Source organism: Colius striatus, chromosome 6 (assembly GCF_028858725.1).
Source record: "Colius striatus isolate bColStr4 chromosome 6, bColStr4.1.hap1, whole genome shotgun sequence".
Classification (NCBI taxonomy): Eukaryota; Metazoa; Chordata; class Aves; order Coliiformes; family Coliidae; genus Colius; species Colius striatus.
The window spans coordinates 33,132,448-33,158,845 of NC_084764.1; the positions used below are offsets into that span (position 1 = coordinate 33,132,448).

Consider the following 26,398-nt stretch of genomic DNA (forward strand, 5'->3'; position numbering starts at 1 on the left):
CAAGTTGAGCTCATTTACTTGCTGATACAGCAAAAAAAAAAATGAAGGGCAGAGCTATAAGGAGTCAGAGCCATGCAACTAGCTGGAGAAACAAAGATTTTCTAGTAGAACATCTGTAAAGGTTTGCCTGCTGCTGAGGCATCTAACACCAACACTGGAGTGCCTGAAAAACTCTAAAGATAGGATTTAGATTCATATGAAGCCTTAGGGGTTTCCAAACTGCAAAGCATGAAACTGGGGAGGCTCTGCAAAGCCAGGCTCCATGTAGGAGGCACCCAAAGCTCTTGGTCACTCACTGGTTGCTGTTAAAGCACCAAGAACAATCCATCCTTCTGCTCTTGTACTGCACCATCTGTCTGCCCCTAGAGATCTGGGCACCTGTTTTGGTTCTCTTGGACAGGAAGGAGCCAAATCTGCATCACCCATGTCCTTGAAATCATCTGTACAGCCTCTCCCTGACATTCAGACTGTGCTTTTTTTACATTAAAAAAGTCAGGACTGATGCTGCAAAGAGAGAGCACACAAGCAAATACAACCATAAAACATTTGCTGGCATGTCAATTCATGTGAGCTTTAAAATTAGCAAGAATCAGGATTTGTTTGAAAAGGGTTTTTGAAGGAGAAAAATTCTTATAATCAAAGTCTTTTGCTTCCAAAGATAAGGATGAAACACATTTTGGGAAATTTACTTTGACCAAGCTGAAACAACAAATATTTCTAATAGCTTGTGAATATTTGTAAAGCACTGAGGAAAAAACACATTAGTTTCTGGTGCTTTTATTAACATTCTCATGTGCCTAACCTGTAATTAATTTAGCAGAGCGTATCTACATTCAGTCAATCCAGAGCACAGGAGGCTTCACAGGGACTCCTTTTTACTTGGTTACCTTTGAATACTCAGAAATCTTTGTTCCCTAAAGCTAATAGAAAAGCAAAAGCATTTCCTTGACATCAGAGAAAGGAGATGGTAAAAGTGTGACAGTTTTTCACTGCAGCAGGCTGAAACCATCTCCTCCATGCTGTCAACAACAGGGAATTTATTCTGTGCCTACTGTTGAGACACACTATATTCTCTGAAAGGCATGAACATATAGATTTCTCAAGAAATTAATCCTATGGGATGATTAAATATTGATTGCCTATATGCACAGTTATGTTTATAAAAAATAAACACATCCTTAGTCCATTGTACTTGGCCTATTGATTTCAACCATAAATTTCTTCATTGACTCAACAAATCAGACAAGCATCTCTTTAATTAATGACAACTGAATGCAATGTAACTTAATCTACAGTATACTCCTGTAAAAAAAAGAACAACCATGGCAGTCTTTTAAAGTAATTTCTTAACAACTTACACTAACAATGACAATTGATTTTCTTGAATTAAGAGTTTTCTTTGCCAGTTATATATGTAAAATAGCCCTGTTCAGCTTTTGGGCAAATGTTTCTTCTATCTGCACATCATAAAGGGCAAAATCCTTTTGAATGCTTGCCTTATTTCTGCTGTGGAAATATTCTTTATCAATTTTGCCTGGCAATAAAATCAGGTTTTGAACATAAACTTTATTAGGTAGGTGGTTCCTGTGTTCTCTTCATTTCAAAGGAGTTATGGCTCAAGCACAGTGGCTTGGATGAGTGGACAGTGAGGTGGATCAAGAGCTGGCTGAATGACAGAGCCCAGAGGGTGATGATCAATGGCACAGAGTCGAGTTGGAGGCCTGTGGCCAGTGGAGTTCCACAGGGATTGGTTCTGGGGCCAGTCTTGTTCAACATCTTCATCAATGACCTGGATGAGGGGACAGAGTGTACCCTCAGCAAGTTCCCTGATGGCACCAAACTGGGAGGACTGGCTGATTCCCCAGAGGCTGTGCTGCCATTCAGCGGCATCTCGACCGGCTTGAGAGTTGGGCAGAGAGGAACCTCATGAGGTTCAACAAGGGCAAGTGCAGAGTCCTGCATCTGGGAAGGAACAACCCCATACACAAGTACAGGCTGAGGCTTGAACTGCTGAAGAGCAGCTCTGCAGAGAGAGACTTGAGAGTCCTGATTGGTAATAAGCTGAACATGAGCCAGCAATATGCCCTTATGGCCAAGAAGGCCAATGACATCCTGGGATGCATCAAGAAGAGTGTGGCCAGGGGGGTGAGGGAGGTTCTGCTCTCCCTCTCCACTGCCCTGGTGAGGCCTCATCTGGAGTCCTGTGTCCAGTTCTGGGCTCCTCAGCTCAAGAGGGACAGAGAACTTCTGGAGAGAGTCCAGTGCAGGGCCACCAAGACGATCAGGGGACTGGAGCATCTTCCTTATAAGGAAAAGCTGTTGGAACTGGGGTTGTTTAGTCTGGAGGAGACTGAGGGGGGATCTCATTAATATTTACAAATATCTAAAGGGTGAGTGTCAGGAGGTTGGGGCATCCCTTTATTATGTTGTATCTAGAGACAGGACAAGAGGTAATGGGAAGAAGCTGGAACACAAAAAGTTCCATTTAAACATAAGGAAAAACTGTTTTACTGTTGAGGTGAGGGAGCCCTGGCACAGGCTGCCCAGGGAGGGTGTGAAGGCTCCTTCTCTGGAGGTCTTCAAGACCTGCCTGGACATGTTCCTGAGTGACTTGATCTAGGTGGACCTGCTTCCGCAGGGGGGCTGGACTAGATGATCTCTAAAGGTCCTTTCCAACCCCTACCGTTCTGTGATTTTACAGCCCTGAAATGACTCACAATGACAAATATCTGTAATTGTGGCAATCACATCAGCAGCAGCGCTCACCCTCCCCTTCACCAGGAGATGAAGTGTATGGAAAGAGTAACTGCACGATGAACCTCTTCTTTCCCTCTTTTCTGCATGGAAAACAGAGTATTTAAAGCATATTTAACAGCAGGCAGGCACAATCCCCCTCAATTAATTTACTTCTAATCCATAAGAACAATCACAGGCATGTAATTGAGTTATTTTCTTCTTGCAGGACTGCATTAATAATCATTCTGTATCTGCTCCTCCCATTCATTTTGCTTGTTTTGTGTTTACCATGTAATTGGTTTTGTGAGGTACACACAAAAGCACACACAAAAAAACTGTTTTTCGTTAAAGAAACTAAAAGCCCCTAAGTCTTTACTAATTAAAAGCTTGAAGTCTAAAGATGCAGAATGTTACAGATGCAGTTTTTCTAGGCTACAAACTAATGGATGAGTGGTTCAGATTTCAGAAACATTTGTCCATGATGCAAATTTAGGGCCCGATGCTTGAAGAAGAAGGAGACAGGAACGATTAAAGGAAAGCTGGTATGCAAAAGTTGGAAGCTAGATGACATAACAGTACCCTTTAAATGAGAATTATATCTCAGGTTTTAAAGGCAGGGTGAAAAATGGTAACCCAGGACAAGAGAGAGGTTATTTTTTTATCAGAATAACATCAAAACACAGCACAAATATCTGCTAAAAACTAGGTTAACTACAGAATAAAATATATCGTCTTCTGCTTTTCCATACAAATGAATGGCATGAATTCATATCTTAAGACATGAATTAGAACCTTTAGCTCCATTTGCTAAGTAAACTATAATTTTAGATATTTCACAGCTTGAAGGTGGCTGCTGTTTCTCTCCTTTTAAGAACTTTACACACTGGGACAAAGAGGAAACTTTGGATTTATGATAGAGAGGCAATAAAATTTACCATCCCTTCACTTTTCCTTTTGTGGCAAATTTGCCTGTACATGCATATGGGAACTGGGCTATGGCACTGAGAGAAAGGTATATACTCCATTTTGCAGTCAGTGACCATGCAACCTTCACAGAAATCCCTTTCACAAGCACATAATATGTATTTAAATGCGGCTGACCCTGTCCGCTGCTGCCTGAAAACAGAAGTTAAAAATACAATGAAGCCGAACAGCGACCAGAAGGAAGCGTACAGAGAAGTGACCTGCTCCGAGATGTTTGAAGGGACTTTCTCATTACCAGCTGGTTGGGGCCACAGACATCTGTAGACTGAAAATAAAGGAAACGTAGGAACTTTAATCTTTCAAATCACAAGCTTGAACAAGTTCCTCTCTGGTTTATGGGTACTGGTTGACTTTTCACTCCTTCTTTAAAGTGCAGCCGCTCGTTTTCTAGGTCATGGCGGCGGCACTGCTGCCAGTGGTACGGGGAATGGGGCTATCACCTGCTGAGGAGCAGAGCAGCCACCATGGAGATCAGAGCTGCAGACCCTTCGTGTCTGCTCGAGAAAAGACTCACTCCTTTCATTTGCTTTCATCCTGCTGACAGTAAATATCAGAGAGCTGGAAGCACTCGCTCATCACTGCCTGGATGTTTGTGCAATTCGGGATTCACTAACTGTAATAATTTATTAAAAAACTACCTGTATCTGTCTTTGGTGAAAGACAAGCCAGCTCCATCCCTGGAGCTATTGCAAAGCTGTGGAGCTGAGGTGCTGAGGGCCATGGGTTAGTGGTGGGCTGGGCAGGGTGAGGGAAGGGGTTGGACTCCATGAGCTTAAAGGTCTTTTCCAACCAAAACATCTCCATATGATGCTCAGGTGGCACCAGAACAGTTCTGAGCAGCTTCAAGCTACTGCACAGGGCTGGGAGCTGCAGAAGTCACTGCTGTCTGCCACTCAGGAGCTGGTACAGAAAAGCACAGAGACTGAGAGCTGCCCAAGCAGAACTGGACATATACTCAATGAAGCAAGAGCTTGAAGGCTGGGTCCAGAAGTGAGTTTGTTCTGGATGGATAAACTTTCAGGAGCATAGGAACTCTCAGAGTGATGTTTGGGACCATTTTCATTTGTACTTTGAAAATATACAAGAAAATGTCATGGCAATTTAACATGTGTGATTTCATGGCCTTTTAGCACAAAATCCTGAATGTGCCTATGCTCCTAACCTGATGCATGCTATGTGACATGAGTTTGCTCCTTTATTTCACGAGCTTCAGGTTCTCCCTGTGACTGAACTCCACTTTATCATTGAACATTTTATGAAAGCAACTGTTAGAGTGTTGGCCGTCTCCAAAGGCTGACCGGGGCACATGCACAAGGGTGCTTTGAAATACAAAAAACTTGAAAGAATCAGAGTCCCTAATTCCAAATCCAAATCCAAAGTTGAAATACATTAAAGCCAGAATATTCCTCAGAGACCTATTAAAGAGAAAGAAAAACATTTCAGACGTGCAGATGTGCTCTTGGCAGACCTCAGCACCTTCAGAAGCATGTAGAGGGTGACCAAGTCTATGCAGCTCACCACGATACAAGACACACAAGGTTGTCCTCATCCTTCAATTAAAGTGTTGAGCAGGATAGTTAAGAATGAAAAGCTGTGTGTAACCCTGAGAAAAGGAAACTCTACACAGCTTTTTTCCATAAATGCAACTCACAGGAGGATTTATAGTCTCCCGAGTTACACTGTGACATAGAACAGTTCTGACAGTGTCACACATTGCCAGTTTTATTGTTGATTAGTTTGAATGCATCATCTCTCCATGATTTAAATGAAAAAAAAACCAAAACAAGTACCGGTCTGCTACTAATGACAGACAAAGTGATGTACCCACCAGCTAACTCTGCTCACAGTACCAGAAGTGTCTCACAGATCAGAGGCTGCACCTCACGCTGATCATGTTCCCCAACAACACTCCAGAACTGCTGCCAGGCCATATCACAGCACCTCAGTGCCACCTTTCCTTCTCTGAGTTGAGGTCTGTTCTGTCCCAGGATCAAAGCTCACCTGAGCAATATGAAAAGCTAACGTTTCCTGATTATCATGCTGAGGTTTAATATCAACTGCCTCTCTGGGCTATTGGCAGTCTAAGTTATCTACAGTTTGGATAAAACACTACTAAGAAAACAAGTATAAAAACCTTTTTAAAAATAATCATTTCTCTACTTGTGGAACTGGGTAATAAAAATGCATCCAGGGAAGCATTTCTCCCTACAGCAGAAGTATCATCATTGCTGTCATAACCCATGAAGTCTTAACCTTGTTAGGTTCTATCATGCCATGTTTGGCTTGACTCATCGGAGATGCATCCTCTCTGCTTGCATTTTAATGGAAACAGTGGAAACACACATTGACTGAAAGATTTTGCTCTTGGTAACGGCCAAAATGTGCACTTCTCTAACGTATGGACTCAGATCAGTCACAACGTTGAATATGATGTCACTGCATCCAACTCAGTATCTTTATTCCCCTCTTTAAGGGCTAAAATGTTACAAAAAACAGAAGAATCCATTTTTAAGACTAAAATTTGCTGGCTCCAAGATAAATTAACTCAAGTTGGTGGAATTAGACAGGAGTTGCACTGTTCCTGACCCTAGAGGGGCAGGTTCTCCTGTTCTTTCACTATTGTCAAGAATTTTTCAATATTTAATCTCTATTTTGTTAGACATTCACAAAAGGCAGGTTAATTATTAATCCATGTTAAGGCTAGTTTTCAGATTGCAGCGAGGGGAGGTCAGTTTCTTTTCCCAAGTAATGAGTGACAGGACAAGAGGAAATGGCCTTAAGTTGCCCCAGGGCAGGTTTAGATTGGAGATTGGGAAGAACTTTTTCCCTGAGAGGGTTGTCAGCCCCTGTGCCAGGCTGCCCAGGGAGGTGGGGGAGTCCCCATCCCTGGAGCTATTGCACAGCCGTGGAGCTGAGGTGCTGAGGGCCATGGGTTGGACTCTATGAGCTTAAAGAGGTTTTCCAACCAAAGAGTTCTATGATTCTATGATTTCTTCTCAGTGGCGTATCAAGACTGAAGCTCATGTACTGGGAAATCAGTTTGGTGTTGACTCTCCCAGTTCCAAGCAGAGTGCAGAGTTGGTTCATGGGCACACAGAGCACTGCCAGCCACACTCCTCCCAACAACACGGGTGTGCCTTTTGCACAATAAGCAAGTTTATCTTCAATAGGCAGATCACCATTTTAACAGGGCAACAAGAGATCTAATTATCAAAGCAGCATCAAGATTAAGCTCCTACATTTAAATTGAACACTTCATGCTTATACCAAGAACCACATTTCCATGATCTATCCAAAGATGCATTTTGTATTTCAATGGTGATGACTTAATGAGTATTCCACAAGTTATAACCTTCTTCACTTGGATCTGAGCAGCAAATAGTGCATTCCTGTCACTACTGAACCAACTAATTTTCCCGTGTTTTTTAAAAGCTATTTACAAATGACCATTTTTTTTCACATAAAATATTTACATAGTGACAAATTAATGACTATAGCTGCAATCATGATGACAAAACCAACTCTTTTAAAGCACAGCAGCTTGGAGCTTCTCTGCCTCGTCAATACTACAAACATGCAAGGTTGTCTTGGCAAATGAACTGGAAAAACAAGGCTGCATTTTAAGCAACCTACATTAATCTCTCCATAAATAGATCAAGGAGTAACAGTGTGATAAGACAAGTGCATAATACCGAAGTGCATTTCTAAAGAAAGTGAATACATTGATTTTGCTTAACTTTTTAAGAAAGAATGATTTTTTTGTCAATAAATAACAGCTCAGCTGTCAGATATGAATGTTTCAACAAACCATTTCTTAAATACTTCAGACAACTGCTGCACGAGAGGAAAGCAAATAGCCACTAGATGTTTAATGAACTTCTCAAAATGTAAATGTGATGTTTTAAATCAGCTCAGAAACACAGATGCATTGCAGTAGGGTGCTCATTTGCTTATTGAAAAGCAATATGGTTTGTATTCATTTTAAACATATGTATGTTTCAGAGAATAAAAAGTTCTCTAACAGCAAAAGAGTGGATGGAGAAGTTTTCTGTAGGAACAAATCACTCATCTCAACAATTTATAACGTTTGTGATGCACAGTATTTGACCAAAGAGTATACTTAGTATATACTGGTCAGTATGTTCTGTTTTAGCTACAGACATCCCTCATGTAGGATCAAGTGAAATGGGTATTTAAGGAATTGCCAACCTAATTGCGTTATTAAAGAAAAAGAATAATTCTCATTTAACATCTCTTCTCTCCAAACTGCAATTACAATTTGCACAGGACATTTAGAAAGAAAGAAATCCTTCCTGGCCTCAGCTGGATGAGTAGAGACAGTACAGCAATGTAGAGCACAAACAAGTTTTGCTTCATAATGGCACTGCTCATTTTTTGGGGGCATTTTTTGGCAATATTTATGGACAGAGTTTATGGTAAGAGACAAGAAGACCATGCTCAGTAAAAAAATACCCAAGTATCTAGCAGACATCTGGGATTCCTGATCTATTGGCTTCAGACTGATACAAAATTAAGTCTGTACAGACTTAGCTGGTTTTGCAGAAATCTGAAGGCTGGAGCCATGAGAGCATCCCAGCAAGAGGAAGCCCTGATCTTCAGAGCTTCCAATGCTGGGATTACTCCTGCACCTGTTGTCCCTTACACAGCCATTAAGGCTGCTCACAGGGAGTAATGTTGGTGAATCCTCAGCTTTGATCACGGGTAAGGAGTCAATTCATCTCAGCTTTACTTTTTAAATTTCTCTAGATGTAAAAAGCTTACATTTACTCAGTTTTAGTTTTTACATTGTTTTTTAAATGCAGTCATTAACAGTGCCAGGGAATATCCAGGAAGATCTCAAACAGATTTAATAGTTTCCACTGATACACCATCTAGATGTACAGATACTTATTCAACCTGAGTGGCCTTAGAAACAGGTCAGGAAGCTCAGAAGATAAATATTCCCTTTACAAGTTGCCGGAATTGCTCATTCCAGTGCAAAGGGGAGATGCTAAGGGATGTGACAGCTTTCTTTGCCACACAAGAGCACTTCCATTTGTTACTAAAGATAATGAATACCGAATACTTGGCTGATACCAAAAAAACTCACTAACTGGACTTTTTTTCACCATGAACAATAGTTCAATGAAGGATAGTACAATGTTCTTGTTTGAGTTTGTTAGCCCTTGGACTCTGAGCTCTTTTGCCACACTCCTTAACCCTGCTGAGATCTGCCACTGCCCATCATCTGACTGCAGCACAGAATTTGAAGCCCATAAGACCAGATGCAAAGTCTACAGAAACAGAGAGATGTCTCAGGAGGGTGGTGAGGGGAAACAGTGCACAAAAAAGTCCAGCATGAAGGTGACACAGGATGCCCAGATATCAGGGGAAGTGTCCCTGAGGGTGAATCTTGATGCTGCCTTTATATAGGTGGAGGCAAAGCGAGTCCTACTAGCAGTGAATAGTTCTGACCTCTCACTAAGTTTCAGTTTCATAAAATCCCTTCAGAGGAATGCTGTGAAAATAGGTTCATCACCACCCATGAAACAAGGCATGGATGCATCCTACTGACACAGGAAGAATGCAGCACATCTATCTTTAGAACAGGTCTTGAATGTGAGAGAACAAAAATGATGTAAGAAGCTGTATGGAACAGTTCCAGTGAAAGAGGTGAAGCTCATTCAGTGAGTGGTATTTTTGATCTGTGGGTCAAACATCTCCACTTTGGCATTAATTAATTTTGAGGCACCTGATGTCAGGAGTAGTGTTCTTTAGGATACTTCTGTGTACATGACTGCTGCATGCCATGGCAGATGCTCAGCTCCCATGCAAGGGACACGGTGGCAGGGAACTCACTGATGTGGGATGACACGAAGACTCAAAGAGCCAATAGTTCAAAGGATACTCAATCAGTTCAGGGAAGAACAGTATTTGAGAAGACATGAAACGTCACAGCTGTGGGACAGTCTTTACCTCAGACACTCTCCACTTCCATTCCTCTTTGGGTTACATCTCTCCTTCAGCTCTCATGGCTTATCTGGGTGTTGATAAACTCCTGGCATAATTGACCTACACCTTGAGCAAGAGCAGCTATTTCTAAGTTTTATCCTGATATTCTAACACATTTTAACAGGGTACCTGCTATATACAATGCAATTTATGCAAGACTTTTAGACATTAATGCTGCTCTGAAACTATCATCACTAACGAGGGCGTATCCTTCATCAGAATTAAGTTTCTGCTCAAAGGTCTTAACAAATATTTATTTATACTGCATTTTCCTATGATGAAAAGCATGCTGCATGCCAGACACACAACTTGTACTTGTCACGCATTTGCCTAAGGACATAGGCCACATTTTTCATGTAGATCTTCAATTTTCAAAGTTTCATTGTTCTGTTTCTCTGTTAGTTTTCATTTTATTATTTTTTTGCAAACCCTGTGATATTTCTGAGAATCTGCAGGATATCACATGAAATCAACACTAACAAGAAAACTTTTGCAGTCATTCACAGATTTTTTTTAACAGTCTTGCATTATAGGAATTTATAGAATGTGTAAGACAGAACAATGAACAATACTCCTAGGCAACCATATTTTTCATCGTAAACCTGGATCTTATCAGCCTCTAAATCCTGGCTGCCTGCTGTTTGCATTCACTGGACAACTACGCAGCAGCAGGGTGCAAAAGCAGTCACAAAAACACATATCCCATCTTATCTGCTCTTTTGCTGTTTGTACTGCAAGTAGAGCACCATCAAAGGCCCAGCTTCTGCTGGAGGAGGTGCCCACATGGGGCTCGACAACTTAAAGTAAAGCACATCCCTATCTGTGTGCTGCAGATGATTTGTGCAATTCAGGCCAGGTTCACGAGGAAAGGGAGTCTCAACCCTGCCATGAGGGTTTAAATATAGTGAAAAGCAAATAACTCGTTTACTAAAACAAATTTCTCCAGTCTGAGTAATTTCTCTCACTGAATTGCTCTTCAGTTCACTCCATTTTCGCCTGTGTCTTTCCTAAACTTTGACTGATACACTGCATTTGTCAGCAGTAATCAATTCATATTGCAGATTTTTCTGCTGAGACAGAATAAATGAAAGTTGAGCGTGACCACCATGCACAGGTTGAGACTACAGCATGGGACTTGATTTTGGCAATGTTAGGCGAGAGCAGTTGCTTCCAACTACACATAAATCTATATTCTTTTTTGTCTGAAGGGAAACGTGCAATGAAAGCGTCAGGTTGCATCACTATTTTCAAGCACAGGAGTGTGATAACCTCCTCCCCTCCGTGCAAGATTTGTCCTTTAGGGATTTAGTTTGCCACTGTTGGTAAAAGTCAAGGAGACTTGGTAATAGACATCTCTGTCTCCTGCAATGTATAAATATACAAAATGTATAGATATGTCTGCGATATCCTGAAGAGAAGATTAGATATTGCCCAAAAATGCAAGGTATCCCAGAAGGGAGTTTGACAGAGCTTGCTGTGAAGCTAGGGAACTCATACAGTCTGCCCCAAGTCCACATTTTTTTCTTGATTCATATGATCCCACTCTTCAATTTTCTACAATTACATCTTTCTCCTTGGCAGGTCCACACACTTTTAAAACACTGGTGGGACCCTCCTTGCTTGTTGCACCTCTTGTCCCCATCAGATCTGACCAAAATGAAGAGCTAGGTGTAGAAATCACAGGCAGTAACTTTAGGATATTGTTATGTTTGTTTCCTTAAGAAAACTGTCTAAAAAATATGAATTAGGTATTAGAATTAGTAACAAAATAGCAGGAGTTTATGCTTATATAACAAAAATCAAACCAAGACAGTCCCAGCAGGCAGTAATTGCTTGGATCAAATGAATGGATTTTGCCTGTAAATCTTTATGAGGAAAGAGATTTTAGTTTTATAGCTCACATTTTGTGGTAAAGTGAATGGGCACAGCTTGTTTTCTGTTTGCAGCTCTAGAAAATATAGTCTACAGCCTCCCAAACAGGCTACTCTGGAGGTGCAACACCCAAACCAGGGCAAGTGCTTACAGTCAGGAGCACCTTTGGAATCAAAGCCAGAACATCAAGACCTAACAGAAAATGATGCATTTATGCATAGAACTGTTTCCTCTGAATTACTTGAGATGTAATCAGTAGATTTTTTTTCAGAATTATACATAGGCATTTGGCTAATCTATCTGGCAGTTGGGAGATGTAACCACTTTTAAATAGCAATTAAAAGGCTTTGGTACAAATCTCAAATGATAGCCCTCAGCTGAAAACCAGGCTTTAGTCTTGTAAAGATTATGCATAAAAGGTATCAGTATTGCAAACTGAAAACTGTAAAGCAGAACCATTGCTCCTCTAATTCAATTTACTGAACCCAAGAAAATCAATAAGAGATGTGCCTTGGCATGTTGCACTCCTCTTTTTTTTTTTTGTTTTTACCAAACTCTCTCTGTCTCATTTCACGAGGAATAGGAAAAAAAGCAAAGCCCTGTTCAGATTTCCAAAAACAAAGGCACTCTGTGAAATCTTTAGGACAGCTTAGATCCCCCTGTAGAATGTGTCTCTTCTCTGGAGACATTCCAAACCCACCTGGACAAGTTCCTGTGTGACCTACTCTAGGTGGTCCTGCTCTGGCAGGGGGGTTGGACTGAACGATCTTTTGAGGTCCCTTCCAACCCTTAAGATTCTGTGATTCTGTGTCCTGCTTTCCTACAATTATATTATCTTCTGGTGCCCCAGACATGCCTTTATTTTACCTCTTGTCAAAAGGCAGGTGACAAGAGGCAGGATCTGACAGAAATGGGCAACACTGCTCTGGTGATTCATATGGGGAAAGACTGGCAGTCCTATTCAGAAATATTAAGCCTTAGAGGAAGAGGATTGATGTGAGAGAGATTGTCCCACAGAGGCTACGAGCCATGCAATGGTCTGGGTTATGAAGCACCACCAAAAACTGGTGGTGGACTCCAAGCTTTAATTCACTGCAAATACATGCCTGTGTGTCCCAGAGCCGTACTCACAGAACACAAACATGTCAGAGTCTTTGGGATTTCAATCTAATTCTATCCCTTTTGGCCACTGCAATGGACAATATGGGCCCTTTAGGGGTCTGGGTGGTAAATGGACTTGCTCTGCCAGGCAAAGGCTGAGTATGTGCTGTGTAGGGACATGGTCCTGCAGAATAGGTCATAGAATCCCTCCAGAAGTAGGTTGGAATTGCTGAGATTAACTTCCTTTGCTCTTCCTCTGCTTTGATACCTTTATCTTCACAGTTCTTTGTCGCTGTTCAATTAAAGAGGAGCACAGCCATGCACACTGCTTGGCAGCTGGGTGCTCCATCACAGCAGGCTTGCCAGATACTGTACCTCAGCATCCTCAAATACTATTAAAACCCAGTAGCGGGAAGCCACTGTCCACGTGTTGCAACAACTAGAAATGCAGACAAGAGCCTGTGCTTGTTACAAAAATGATGTTAAGCACAGAATGAATACCCAAAAGGTAATAACAGAAGTGTCTGGGCTTAAGTAGAAAGCAAAGTGCTATAAATAATGCCTGTTCCTCCTTGAATCTCCCAGGAGAGAGCATTTGTCACATGCTACCATGTCAGCAGGACAAACTCGACTGAACAAACTTGTGCTCACCACCACTGTGCTCTACGTGCAGTTAGCAGATTTAAATAAGGACGTGGGGGGAAAGCTATAAAACTACCTTAATGAAAGACATACAGATAATGCAGATACAAGTGCAGTATTTCTTACCAATTTTTCTTAATTTGTTTTGATGTCAAAACATTTCTTTCTGAAGTTACAAAGCAAACACAGAATCCTGAAGGCCTTGACAGCCCAACAGTGGCCCTGGCATCCACCCTGAAACAGCTCAGGCCTCCTGCTTGTACCTCTAGGTAAACAGAATGGATTTATTTTCATTGCATAAACCCCTCAGCATGGCACAGCTTTGCTTCAGCACCTCTGTTCCACCTGATTTCTGCCTGCACTACATCTCTGGCACTGGACTTTTGTCTCCATTAGTTTCTGTTGTCAGCAAAACTTGTCAAAACTCTGCTTGACTGAGCTGCTAAAGTCAGAGACATCTCCAGCTCTATAGTTTCACTGTCTGCTCATCAGTGGAGATACTTTCCTGCTGTTGGAACACTGTATAATCTAATAACTCTTAGCAGAACTATTTGTCTTTAAGGAAAATCCCTCATCTGCCACATTCTATTATCAGACTCCTCTACCCTTTAAAAGTTTCCCTATTAAGCACATTCTTTGCATCACCTTCTACAACCACCTGGCAAATGTAGCCAAACCACTCTGTCTCAAAAGACACTCTTGTCTTTATAATATGGAATAAAAAATATTGTCAATATTACAGACTTTAACAACTCCACAGAAAAGTAAGCAAGTCTGAACCTGCCATCAACTAGATATTCCCCAAATACTGCCTGGATTCTCCCTCAAGTGAATAAACAATGTACAGGTCCAGGAAAAGAAGAAGAGACTGTTATGCTCTGATTTTAGCGTTTTCAGTACAAAAGCAATTTACTGATCAGATAAAAGTAATGGTGCTGATGGAATCAGAAGCAGACACCAGCATGCTGACCCACTACATAGCCCACTGACAGCATTTTGCAATTGCATGAGAAGATTAAGACAAAGATTCAAGTGCAGTCTCTTTTTACTGTAGCAGCATGCTGGGCTGTGAGCTGCTCTCTAGCTCAGACCCACTCTTCCACCTGCTAACCCTCCTGCCCTCTTTCTGTACTGACCTTTTCTGTCTCTCCCAAAGGATGCTGATCCCCATCTCTATTGTTAAATAAAAACCATAGCAAAACCCAGTAAAAAACACATTGCAAAGGCAAATAAACTGTCTAAACACAAACAGTTCAGAAGGCAATCTGTGAGTAACTAGTACTGGCAGGTGTTAAAAAAAGAAAGAAAAGAAGTTTAATTAACACTGTTGTTTCAGGGGGAATGACTGCAATAACAGATGAGTGTGTCCGGATGGCTCACTACGTTCTAAATCACCCACGTTTTAAATGTGGCTTCAGACAACAGGAAAATATTTTGATTAGTCTGACAGAGAGTGTTGTCAAGGAAATTAAAGTAACTAGATAATTATATAAATAGATCATTAGAAGTAAATTAAAATAAAATCAAAAAAAGCACTAAAAATCCTAATGCAAATAATTATATATTATTTACCACAGAAAAATCCCTTTTTTAAAATTTAATAGTTCTTCTTGGGTACTGTGAGTGATGGAACTGATTTGCACCCAGTGATGCCCAGAGTTGCATAAACATGTATTAAGATTCACTGATTTTTATTTCAAATTAGTGAGATTCAGGCAGAGATAAACTCTGATTGAAGGAAAGCCAGCACCTTTCAGGTATCAAAGCTCTTCCCTGGACATCTCCTAATCAACAATACCACTACCACAGAAGTTATACAAGCAAAAAGCCCCATCCACTCAGCATAAATAATATGCTGAAATTGTGTATTTATTCTGGAGCTCACAAAGCTCATCCCGGCAGGAGATCTGTGGGATAACAAAATACTTTCACACTCACATTTTCAAAAAGATACATCTTCAAGAATCTGTCTTAACCCTTGATCTCTTTTTCCCTGCACAAACTATTATTGTAGGCATTGACTAACCAAACATATACTTACTAAATCAATCAGTTATAGTATTACTTAAAGAAAAGTAAACTCAACGGGAGAGTGTAAAACAAGATCAAAACTGTAACAAATAGATTCTCATGTGAAAGCAGCAAAAAGTCTGCATTTGATAGCAGCAGGTCTGGGCTGGGGCAGGAGATGGGACCATGTGCTCAGAAGCTGGGGTGGTGGGAGCCCCATGACCCCGACCAGGTACAGTATGGCATGGCATGGCATAGCCTCAGCCAGACCAAGGCTGGCAGCCCAGCTGGCAAGAGATGACTCTGAGGTGGACATGATAGCCAAGGAGGTGTTCATAGCAAGGAGTACTATTTTCAAACAATGGATTTTTTCTGGTGGAAGTCTGGCAAAGCCAAAACTCAAGCTATTGCTGTCAGTCTCTGGCACATTCGTGACAGGACTGGGAATAAGTGTTATATGGCACAATTTTCTGCCTTTGTGAGATTTCGTGAGCTGTAGGAAAGTGCAAGTGCAAAGAAAGACCACTTTGCCTTGTGAAGGGGAGCAAGCAGAAGTGTTGCCATTTAACAAGAGTTTAAGCAACGTACAATTGGTTCTTTCACTTTAAATGACTATTAAAACCCAAGTTTTGTAGCAATAACCTTCAAAGGCAACAAGTGATTTTTTTCTTTTAAAACTATTAAAGAGAAAATGAATGTGGATGGTTATGTTAGATTAACATTTCCTCCTCTGCAAGTGAGAGGGTCCCATGTTTAACGGTGTCAATTCCCATTGAGAAGTTCACAGTGAATCTATGAAGCCACGGGTATGATCAGCTTTAATGTGGTCAAGAAAGATGTTCTTGAGGGTCACCATATGTTCCCACAGGAAAGCTCCAACTATCTCTGTAGTTATCTATTTACACAAAGGATCTAATAAAAAATATGTGGATACATTCAGAGAGATACAATGTTTAATTTCACTGCAAGTTTCTTTCACATAATCTTTCTAACATATCTTGAGACACAGCCTCTGCAAACCCTCTGAGGAACAGCTCTTTAATCTCTGTGTTTCACACTGCAAATGTGCAAATTAGTTTCCAGGATCTACCAGCAGCAGAGGACTACTGCAAGACATCAGACAACCTTCCAGAAGGAGGAGAAACCACCCTGACTCACAGAAGGTGAAAAGAGGGAGGAAAAAAATAAACAAAGTAATTTTTTTTTCTTAAAGAATAAAATAAAACAAACCAAGATTTAATAAAGCTCAGTTAAATTTTAAAAGGTACAATAAAGGCCCGTCAGTCCTCATAGAGGTCAGCAGGCCCAAAGGGACGTCCTGTACAAAGGAGTTCCTTCCCTCACCTGCCGAATCCCCAGGCGGTAGGCGAGGATGCGATCCACAGCCCCGGGGTTCATCTGTGTCCACTGCAGGCTGTAGGAGTAGACGCGGGGCCTGTTCTGCCACAGCGGGTTGTAGGTGTCGTAGTAGAACTCTGGAGCGTAGGCTTTGCCTGCGGGAGACAGGAAGGAAGACGGGGAAAAACAATAGAAACCAGAGACTGATCAGGCAGACAGCTTTGGAGTCAAGCATTGAGACCCAGCCTGCATCCTCCCCCTGTGGCTTGAGACATTTGGTTACTTACTTTCTTCCAGAAACACACAGTGGAATGATCTGTCTCCATCCACTTTTTTAAAGGATTCATGGCAATGGTTTGCCATTGTTAATACCTTACCCATGGTCCCGGTGTGGGCATGGGAGGGGAACAAACAACCAAGCTCTTAGCAAAGGCAAGCTGGAGCAGTGTAACAGGCCTCTGCACTGATTTTTCCATGGCCCAGATGACTAAAATAGAGATATCAAAACAATCTGCACTACACTGAGCAGAGAAAGACCCAGTGACAGCTGCTGTACCTGGCACAAATAATATGGAATGACATCCATGAGCTGCAAATGCAAGGCAGATATTTTCAGCAACTGCTGTCCTCATGGCATCTTCTTCTCTCCAGCTTCCCAGGTGAAAATGCACACAAGCTGTCCTTCCTAAGGCCCCTGATGTGCATACCGTTACAGTACACTGTGTAGCTGAACATACTGATTTGCACGACAGAGGAAAATGACGTCTCACACTGCACTTTGGGGACACAAGTGCTTCACCAGAATGTTATTATCACCTTCATCCTTTATAAATATGAAAACTCTAAGGATGATTTCCCAAACATACCATGAAATACGGCTTGAATTCACGAAATTTGAGCTCCCTTTGACTTAAACCCATGAATACTAGTGACACCTTTATATGCACATTGCCTCCTGAATATCCCATTATGAGGGATCTGTCTACAACAGCCAAAAATGAGACAGAGTGCCCAATCTGCCTCACCGTGGGCATGCAGTGGCATCTGGGACGCAGTAGGGTGGCTGAGCCATCTAGATGAGGTGGAAGGTATCTCACAAGAGCTGTAAGAGACACAGAACCTGCTAAAGCCATAGCTGGAGCTACATACACCAATCTAGAGCACTTCATATACCACCAGGCACCTCTGGATGGATAAGTTGAATCCATAAAGGCTACAAGCAGATGTGGTAGGGACAGGTGCTATTAGAAACAGGATGAAGCCAAACACAAACCAGGCTCTGCTGTGTTAAATGCTACATTTGGCCTCTTCAGTTATGCAAAAAGGAGATGAAACATGGGAAACCAAAACATTTGCAGGTGTTGGTGTTGCCCACCTGTGAAGGTCTAGAAGATATGTCATTAGAGAAAACTGGAAGCAGAATCAAGTCTTTCCACCTCCCAAAGCTCTGTCCTACTCTGTCCTACTTCACGGATATTGTCATTGGGAGTATTTCCGAAATGCACTGAAAAATGCAGAATAGTCTCACTGGACGACGTGATCTGCCTGCTCATATTGACCTACAGGAGGGGTATGCATTCATTATTGGCCTTCTTTAACTCAGACATTAGAATTCTGTGCCAAAATGCATACATGTATTTCGGTATTCTCTCCTCAAAGCTATTCTTATCTGCAGATGTAAACACAGACGAACAGGGAGGCATTTTGTCTAGAAATCAGAGAATGTGACAAGAGGAAAAAAGTGCATTAAAAAAATTAAAACCCCCTACAGCAAAAGGGATAACGGAAAAATCATGTGAATATATACCAATCTTGTAGTTAATAATCAAGCTTTTATCTTTGGGTGTGTCATCCTCTCCAGCCATGCTTTTCTTTTCAAAGGATGAAAAGTCCTTTTAGCCAAGATTTTTTTTACTGATTGCCCAATGAAGGTGCACATTCAATTGGACTGGACTACAGCAGATATGCTAGTGTTGAAGTAGAAAAGAAGCAAAGCAAAAGTGGTCTTTCAAAAAAATGAAATGTAAGATAAATGAAAAGAGGATCAATGGTCGATAAGGTTTGTTTTGCTTATTTATGTGCAGTGGAAATAATGGAGAAAAGCTCATGCTGAATGCAAATTACAATCCTCCCCTTTCTACTGCAGGTGGACATAATGGCATCTCTGGGGGTCTACAGAAAGGATCCATAATTAGACACTTGTCACAATATGGGCACTTGAACAACACAGTCACCTTTAGAGAAATAATGAGGACTCATGAAGAGTTGCATTATTCTAAATCCTTCTGAACAGAAGAGCTTTCTGGTGTGAATGGAGATGCTGAAAATGTAACAACACAACATTAAGATCTTAACCTGTGAACTTCAGATGTACAAGAAAGCTGGGCAGAGTTGCAGAGTACACAAAAAGCAGACGTTGCTTTGGGAGGTGTGGGAGCTCTGAGACAGGTAGGAGGCTGCCTGGTACTAGTAGGCAGTCCCCATCACTGACAACATTTGCTCTGACTCCAGATAAACACCCCAAGCCTGCCACCACCCCACCGTGCTGATTCCAGAGGCAAAGTTGTCCAGCAAAGGTTATCCTCCACTAGAGAAATAAAGAGATGATGAAGGATGTAACAGACATAGAAACAACCCTTGGCTTAGCACGACTGGACTGTGAGGAGCAAGAACCTTACTTGGAGGAAACTACCTGTGGTTCAGGTTACCTCAGCAGCCACACTTGGTTAGCTCAGGCCCTGGCCAGATTTGGAAAAAGTTATCACATATTCTCTATCTGCAGAGATGTCTCAAGCAGACAGCATGTGGAGCTGCTGTCCTTTACATCCCAACTAGGCATCCCTTGGGGCCACCAGCTCTACCTCGATCTGCCTTTCTTCCTACAGCCATGTCACCCTCACCTTTCAAAAGCAAACCCCCTTGTTTTTTTTCTGAGTACAGCAAATATTTTCCTGGCTCATACCATTTGCTCTTTTTAAGCACAGGCAACAAAACTGGCCTTCCTCTCTATCCCTTCAGCTTTCACAGGATTCAAGAATTTATCAAAACATTTCAGGACAGGCAGGCACAGCTCAGTCTGCCCCTGGGACCAAACTTCAGGAGGCTTCAGCTAATTAGAGATAGTGGTAACCAAATGACTACTCCTCTTTTGCCCATCAAAGAGGATTTTGGTGCACTGGGAGGGACCCCAGGTCTGTGCTGATTCAGATATATGGGAGAAAACAGGGACATTCAGTCGTCAAGAGTAGGATGCTGCATCATCAATCAAGGAGTAAAGGCAGAGGAAGGCAGGGCAGCTTCTGTAGGCAGCTTTTACAGACCCAGGAGGGCTGCATCTCCCTGCAAAGGGCAGCCTCTCATTGATGTGCTGCTCCAGTGGGTCCCAGAGGAGGAGAGTTCAATGCCACAACATTCTTTTGTTTCTGTTAAGGTCATCTGGACTCAGGCTTAGAGCTCCGTTAACAACTAGTAGTTTTAATCCCTCCCTCTATGCTTGCACTGCTGGAATCCAAGTAACTGTGATGCTTGGGGCTCTGCCAGGGAGAGGATACATGACACAGTTTGATGTGGAGTGTATTGTTTGTTTTCCTTTCTAACACTAAGAAAACATTTGGTTTTTTCACCTCCTGAATATGCAGCACATGCAAAATAAAGAAGGTTGGGACTGCGCATGTGAGGAGAGTGGGAATGGGATATGGAGAGGTAATAACAGATGTGGTTTTGCTCACCTGGGCTGGTCCTGCATGAGACAAAAACGCATAACCAGACAGATCCAATGTTTGTGTTTGAAGACTACACTGCTATAATAAAGTGTGGGTTCCTCCCTGATATGCTTGCAGAGGCCACTCAGCACGACCAGCACAATTATACATCCTGCTGCATTTGTCGCTGTTGTTCCATCAACCTGAATACATCTGCATAGGAAACCTGCAATTATCAATTCTAGTTAACTGCACTCTGGACACACAAACATTATGCAGGATTTTAGCTGTCTCCCTCCTCAGATCACAGCAAGGGGAAGAAAAAATGCCCAGCAACCAATTCACCAGTACCACTCCCCTGGATTCACAAGCACATCACAGCTCTGCTGAACAAGTTCCTGAATTGTAAAAACACAGCAGAGGTCTGTGATTATTTAAAGTGAGCAGCAAATTTTCCTTCTTGTGTCTTTAATTTTAAAAGACTAAACAGCCATTTTCATTGGGCATAATTGGTGCATTTTCCGCATCTCTACTTACTGTCCAGTAGATCAGCAGCCAGAGGAATGTCCTGCCCGCAGATTCTCTGGGCAGTAGTCATGGGCTTTGTAAAAGTCCCAACTCTATCTCCTATCACTGTAGTGAAAATTTGCTATGCATTAATTTCTGTGAAAGTCTGAAATGGGACTTCAGGGAAATGTGATATCAGACCTTGAGAAACATTGATCCGAGGACACGACCGCGATTAGTGTGGCACAAAGGAACATTTGTCCCAAAGTCTGTTCTGAGCACCGGTTCTCAAACACTAATTTATCTTCTGGGTGGGACAAGAACAGACTCACTTCTAAGATGTATTGAGCGTGAGGACTTACTCAGTTGAGAGTACTTCAAATACTGGATAGCCATCTAGGGATAGGTTAAACAGATATATTCATAGAAAAAAAGCTTATGACCTGCAGATATTACCAGTTCATAGAAACATAGAATCATTTCAGTTGGAAAAGACCTTTAAGATCATCAAGTCCAACCTCTCCCTTCACATTACCCAGCCCACCACTAACCCATGGCCCTCAGCACCTCAGCTCCACAGCTTTGCAATAGCTCCAGGGATGGGGACTCCCCCATCCCCCTGGGCAGCCTGGCACAGGGGCTGACAACCCCCTCAGGGAAAAAGTTCTTCCTCAGCTCCAATCTAAACCTCCCCTGAGGCAACTTGAGGCTGTTTCCTCTTGTTCTATCATGCGTTACTTGAAAGCAGAGATTGATCCCCACCTCACCACATCATCCCATCAGGGAGCTGCAGAGAGTGCTCATGTCTTCCCTCAGCCTCCTCTTCTCCAGGCTGAACACTCCCAGCTCCCTCAGCTGCTCCCCATCACACTCGTGCTCCAGCCCCTTCCCCAGCTCCACCGCCCGGCTCTGGACACGCTGCAGCCTCTCAGTGTCCTTCTGGCAAAGTGGAGAAAGCTCACGGAAAAATCTGTTTAACAATGATGATTTTGGAAAACACTTCCATGAAAGTGCTGTTATCTAAAGTTTGTGTTTTGTTTTCCTGGTGACAGGTTGCCTTTGCTCTAGGTGCACTCCCCTCAATAACAGTTGTACTAGTACTGCTTGCCACTGTACAAAGAGCAACATCCCTCAAACACGTGTGCCACAGGAACAGGCTGCACTACTGAGCCTAAAGCCAACTGAAATGCACCCAGGAATAGCCAGGAAGGAAACAGTCCCTAGGTGAAGGTTTCATGGAAAAAGTGGGATCTGGGAGAAGAGGAATGTAGTGCAGTAAGGAGAAGGAAAGGAATGAGCTTCTCTTCCCGGGAGATAGCGGGAATCACCTTTTGCCACACAAACCCTCTGGAGCAATGTCAGCCTGGGGACAGGACTCTGAAATGGCTCAGAGATGTCTGCGGACACTTCCCAAGGACAAGCAGCTCCACTGCAGCTAAAGCTTCGCAATCACCCTCAGAATGATGTAGCCAAGGTGCACTGCCCCTTTCTTCCTTTCTAGCATGAAGATTCCCCATGACAACCAGGAGCATCCCCGAGTTTCAGCAGGAGAACAAAAGGCACAAAGCAGTTTGCAAGACCACCTCAACCGCTCCATCATCACCTCAGAGCCCCAATCACTTCTGCCCTGATTTACAGAAATACTTGCCAGCATGGCATGGGTTACAGCAGGACCTCCTCAGGAACTTGCTGATGCACAAGAAAGTACAGCTTATCTGAATGTGATATGATGCATTTATCCATGTTTCTAAACAGTAATTAGTTTTCCATTTAATGTGCAACAGCTGACCAAACCACAAACAGACAAGCACATTTTTCTGATGTATGGATGAGGTGACAGTAGCTCACCAGTATTAAAGAGCACACTACAGCAGACAGTTAAAACATCATTATTTTCTCATGGATAAGAGTCATCAAGTTACAAGCCTAGTTTCTGTAATTAGTTATTTCATAATGAATCTGAGAATGGATCAGGAAGAGGAACAAGCATCATCCATCACTGGTCCCAGTGCCACAGAACAAATGCAGTGCTCCTCCCCGGGAACAGTCCGTCTTACTCACAGAGCCCTTTTGCAGTCATAAGCATCTGTTGTGCACCATTTAAATTCCTCCAGGTGGTACACCCAAAATATTATCTGCTGGTTCTCTACTACTCTAAGGTCAAAAATGGTATGAAAGACAATATGGAACTGGTTCTCAGAAAAAAGGCAAACAAACAGAAAAGGCATTTCAACTGCTTGCTCTGAAATTTGTGCTACATCCCACTGGGATCTCAGTAAATGCTGAAGCACTGTTCTGAACAGAAAGGGACTGATGCCCATATTCAGATGAGTCCTGAACTGGTACCTATTTGAGAAACTATTTGACCAGGCACAGGAGATCTTCCTGTAGTTCTTTTCAGATCACTCAGTCATTTCTCCCTTAGAAACTTAGGGAGAAAACAGAATCTCTTCCGGAAAGAATTTTGTTTCATTGTAGTTGCCAGGACATGGTTTCCAAAGTAACGTAAGAAATCAAGAACGTGCACAAGTTTAAATGGGAATGATCACACACACAACCCACTGATTTTGAAGCAATAGTAATAAACTGAACAACAACATTCTCTCCCTAATTATAGCAGTTGACTATGTACCCCAGATGGAGTTTCCGAGTACTGGGTTAGTGTTTTTGCTGGCTTGTCATGCAGAAACCAACAGGAGTAACTGTGCAGGCACAGCACTGGTAACAGTGACAGCTTTAGCAGACATGCAGACAGAGCACTAAAGGAATCATTTCCTCCCGTTGTCCATGTTCTCCTTATCTTCATATCTAGTCCTGCTAATTTGCTTGGCTTTAGCTGGTCTTTTCCATCTTGGTGGCACATACACATTTGAGCTTATCAAGACAAGGAATTCAGGATAAGCAATGATCACGGTGTCTTGCACTTTAGAACAGCAGCCATAAATGTTTAGGGGAAAATAAAATCAAATCAGAGATTTACAAAGGCTTCTCCTTTTGGCAAAATTGGCTTCAGACCTTTCTATCTTTAAAATGCATAAAGAGTATCAATCCTAAACAAAACAACATATTTAACTGCGTGAAATAATTGGAGACAGGGAGTTTATGAAAAATGCCACTCTTTATTTTGCTCTGCGTTATTACAGGGTACATATATCGTGAAGGATTTTCAATAATAAAGAGAAGATATTTTGTTCTTTATTTGCATACTGAAAAGAAAACATACCTCTTCTCCTAGACCTGTTTGTCCCAACACAGTCCCAATCCTGCAGTTGAATCATCGCTGCCAGCCTCCCTGTAATTCCACACCTTCCAGCAGTCTGCATCACATTATTCATTTTCCACCATCAATGACCCTTCTGCCTGTGCCCATCCAGACCCAGTCCAGTCTGAAGTTGGCTGACACATAAGCAGTTCAGGATGAACAGCACAAAAAAAATGCATTTCAGCATTTGCAAAAGTCTCTACAATTGGGGTTTTTTTGGTGAAAATTGTTCTTAGAGGTGAACATCCATTCTCACATAGCCTCAGTCCTTTCAGAAACTTCACCCGGTCAAGTGCCTGCACCACCTGCTCACCCTTGCTCTTCCAAACTTTCCTAACAGCTTCAGTAAAAAAAGCTTCCCCCTTATTGAAAGCTCACTATGCTTCATGGATCAGACCTCACTGGGGTTTTCTGAGGGTCCTCTCCTCTGTTATCCCATTTTGAAGCTCCACCTGCTCCACCAATATTCTGTATGTCATATGCTACTAGCTTTACATCAGAAGTTCAACATGCTTTTTCTTCCACAGCAGTCTAGCTCTAGACAAACTAAAAGTCTGTTTTTTCCTTTCTCCAGCTACGCAGCTAAAGATCTTCTCTTCCCTTGCTTGCAACCACCATCCTTCCTCACATCACTTAATTTTGGATAGTATTTTTCATTTGAAACTTTCAGTAGAGCCACAAATCTTTCCATTCTGCACTATTACATTGTGGGTTTCATCTGCACAGCACTGTTAGGATACTATCTGGCCAAAGCCTGAAGACTCACAGCAAACAGTGCAGATGTAGTCTTCCCTTAGTCCTCCTAAAGAGTGACTTCCAAAGACTGGTATTGGTTGGAGTCAAATACAGAGCCTGAGAGCAGCAGTTCTACAGTCAGTACCCGTAGCCCCATCTGTGAGACACAGGTAAATTCTGAAATAGTCATTTATCCTTGTATGAGAAAAGTTTCATTGATACTGCTGGTCAGACAGGAATGAGGCAGAGCAGGCTGCAAAGAAAAGCCTGAACTAGAGCCCAGAGCACCAGGTCTCAAGATGGGGCTGCTGCCCTACCAAAGGCAGTGTGCCCATGGGAAGATCTTTGGGCTTTGGCTACCAGGAAAGCCATAAAAGGACAGTTTGTCTGAGCAGATGAAGAGGCCCTTAAGTGCAGAGGAGTACTAAGGCCAATCAAGTGCAATAATGCCCCCCAAGATGGTGGCTGAGGCTGCTCTTCTAGGAAATTCTTTACTTCAGGAACAGGTGATTACATATCTGCTGCTCCCAACAATTGAGCAGAAACTTGTAGATGACACTTTTGAGTAAAAATCTCTTCCCAAAGGATGTATAGATTTGCTAATACCGTAGACTCATAAAACCATAGAATGCTTTGTGCTGGCATACTACAACTTGTGGGGAAAGAGTGATTTCACAATCAAAATGAACTTCCAAATGCCTAATTGAGACATAAATTTAAATGTTTGTGTACTCTGCCCATCCTTAATGATTTAAAAGCTTTCCACTCCAGGTATACAAAGGTAAAGCAGCGAACCAACTAGTGCTTAGACTAATACAAGTTTATGCTATGGGATGTGGTAAACATCTCATCCACAAGACATCCTCTCCAGCTGCCCTTTAATGATCCTTGGCCTTCCTGCTGGGGACCCGGCAACAGCAGCAGCAGCAGCGGTGGGAATCAATCTCCTCAGCAGCAATGACCAACCATGACATCTGGTGGCTGAGTCGTGGAAGAGCCCGCCTGGCTCTGCTCTGCCATTCCTTCTCCTCCCAACACGGCACTCACAGCAGCAAACACTGCTCCTTTGTACATCGAGAGCAGGTCCCACTGAGAGCTGAGCATGACGTGTTGCAGAGTTTCACTGCAATTTGTTTGGGTCTAACGCGCCCGTGTCTATTGACAAAAGGCTTCAATACCATTTGAAATTAGGTTTATAACATGGTACAATGTATTTGGATTTCCTTTGAAACAGGTCATGATAAGATGTGACCTGTGCTATGACATTTTGAGAGATAAATCTATTTTAGAGCAGTCTCTGAAGCTGATTCATACACGTGGCCTCCTTTATATTGGTGAGCTTTCTGTAAGCCCACAGGCACATAAACACCCACTTGCCATAATTTTATGTAATACTTTTTAAAGACCCATATGCACACACAGTTACCCTTCATCTATGTATGCATGCATGCACATTTGCAGACACGTGTCTGTGCCTGACTAGAAAGCAGTTACTAAA

The 26,398-nt window shown here is 42.3% G+C and overlaps 1 protein-coding gene across 1 annotated transcript in view; it reads right to left on the bottom strand.

The window, feature by feature from the left end:
* MDGA2 (MAM domain containing glycosylphosphatidylinositol anchor 2) overlaps positions 1–26,398 on the bottom strand; it is a 397,712-nt gene that overhangs the window by 33,757 nt on the left and 337,557 nt on the right. Inside the window, exon 11 of the mRNA XM_061998833.1 lies at positions 16,702–16,850. Within this exon, the coding sequence (XP_061854817.1) occupies positions 16,702–16,850 (149 nt within the window). The remainder of the gene's footprint in view (positions 1–16,701; positions 16,851–26,398) is intronic.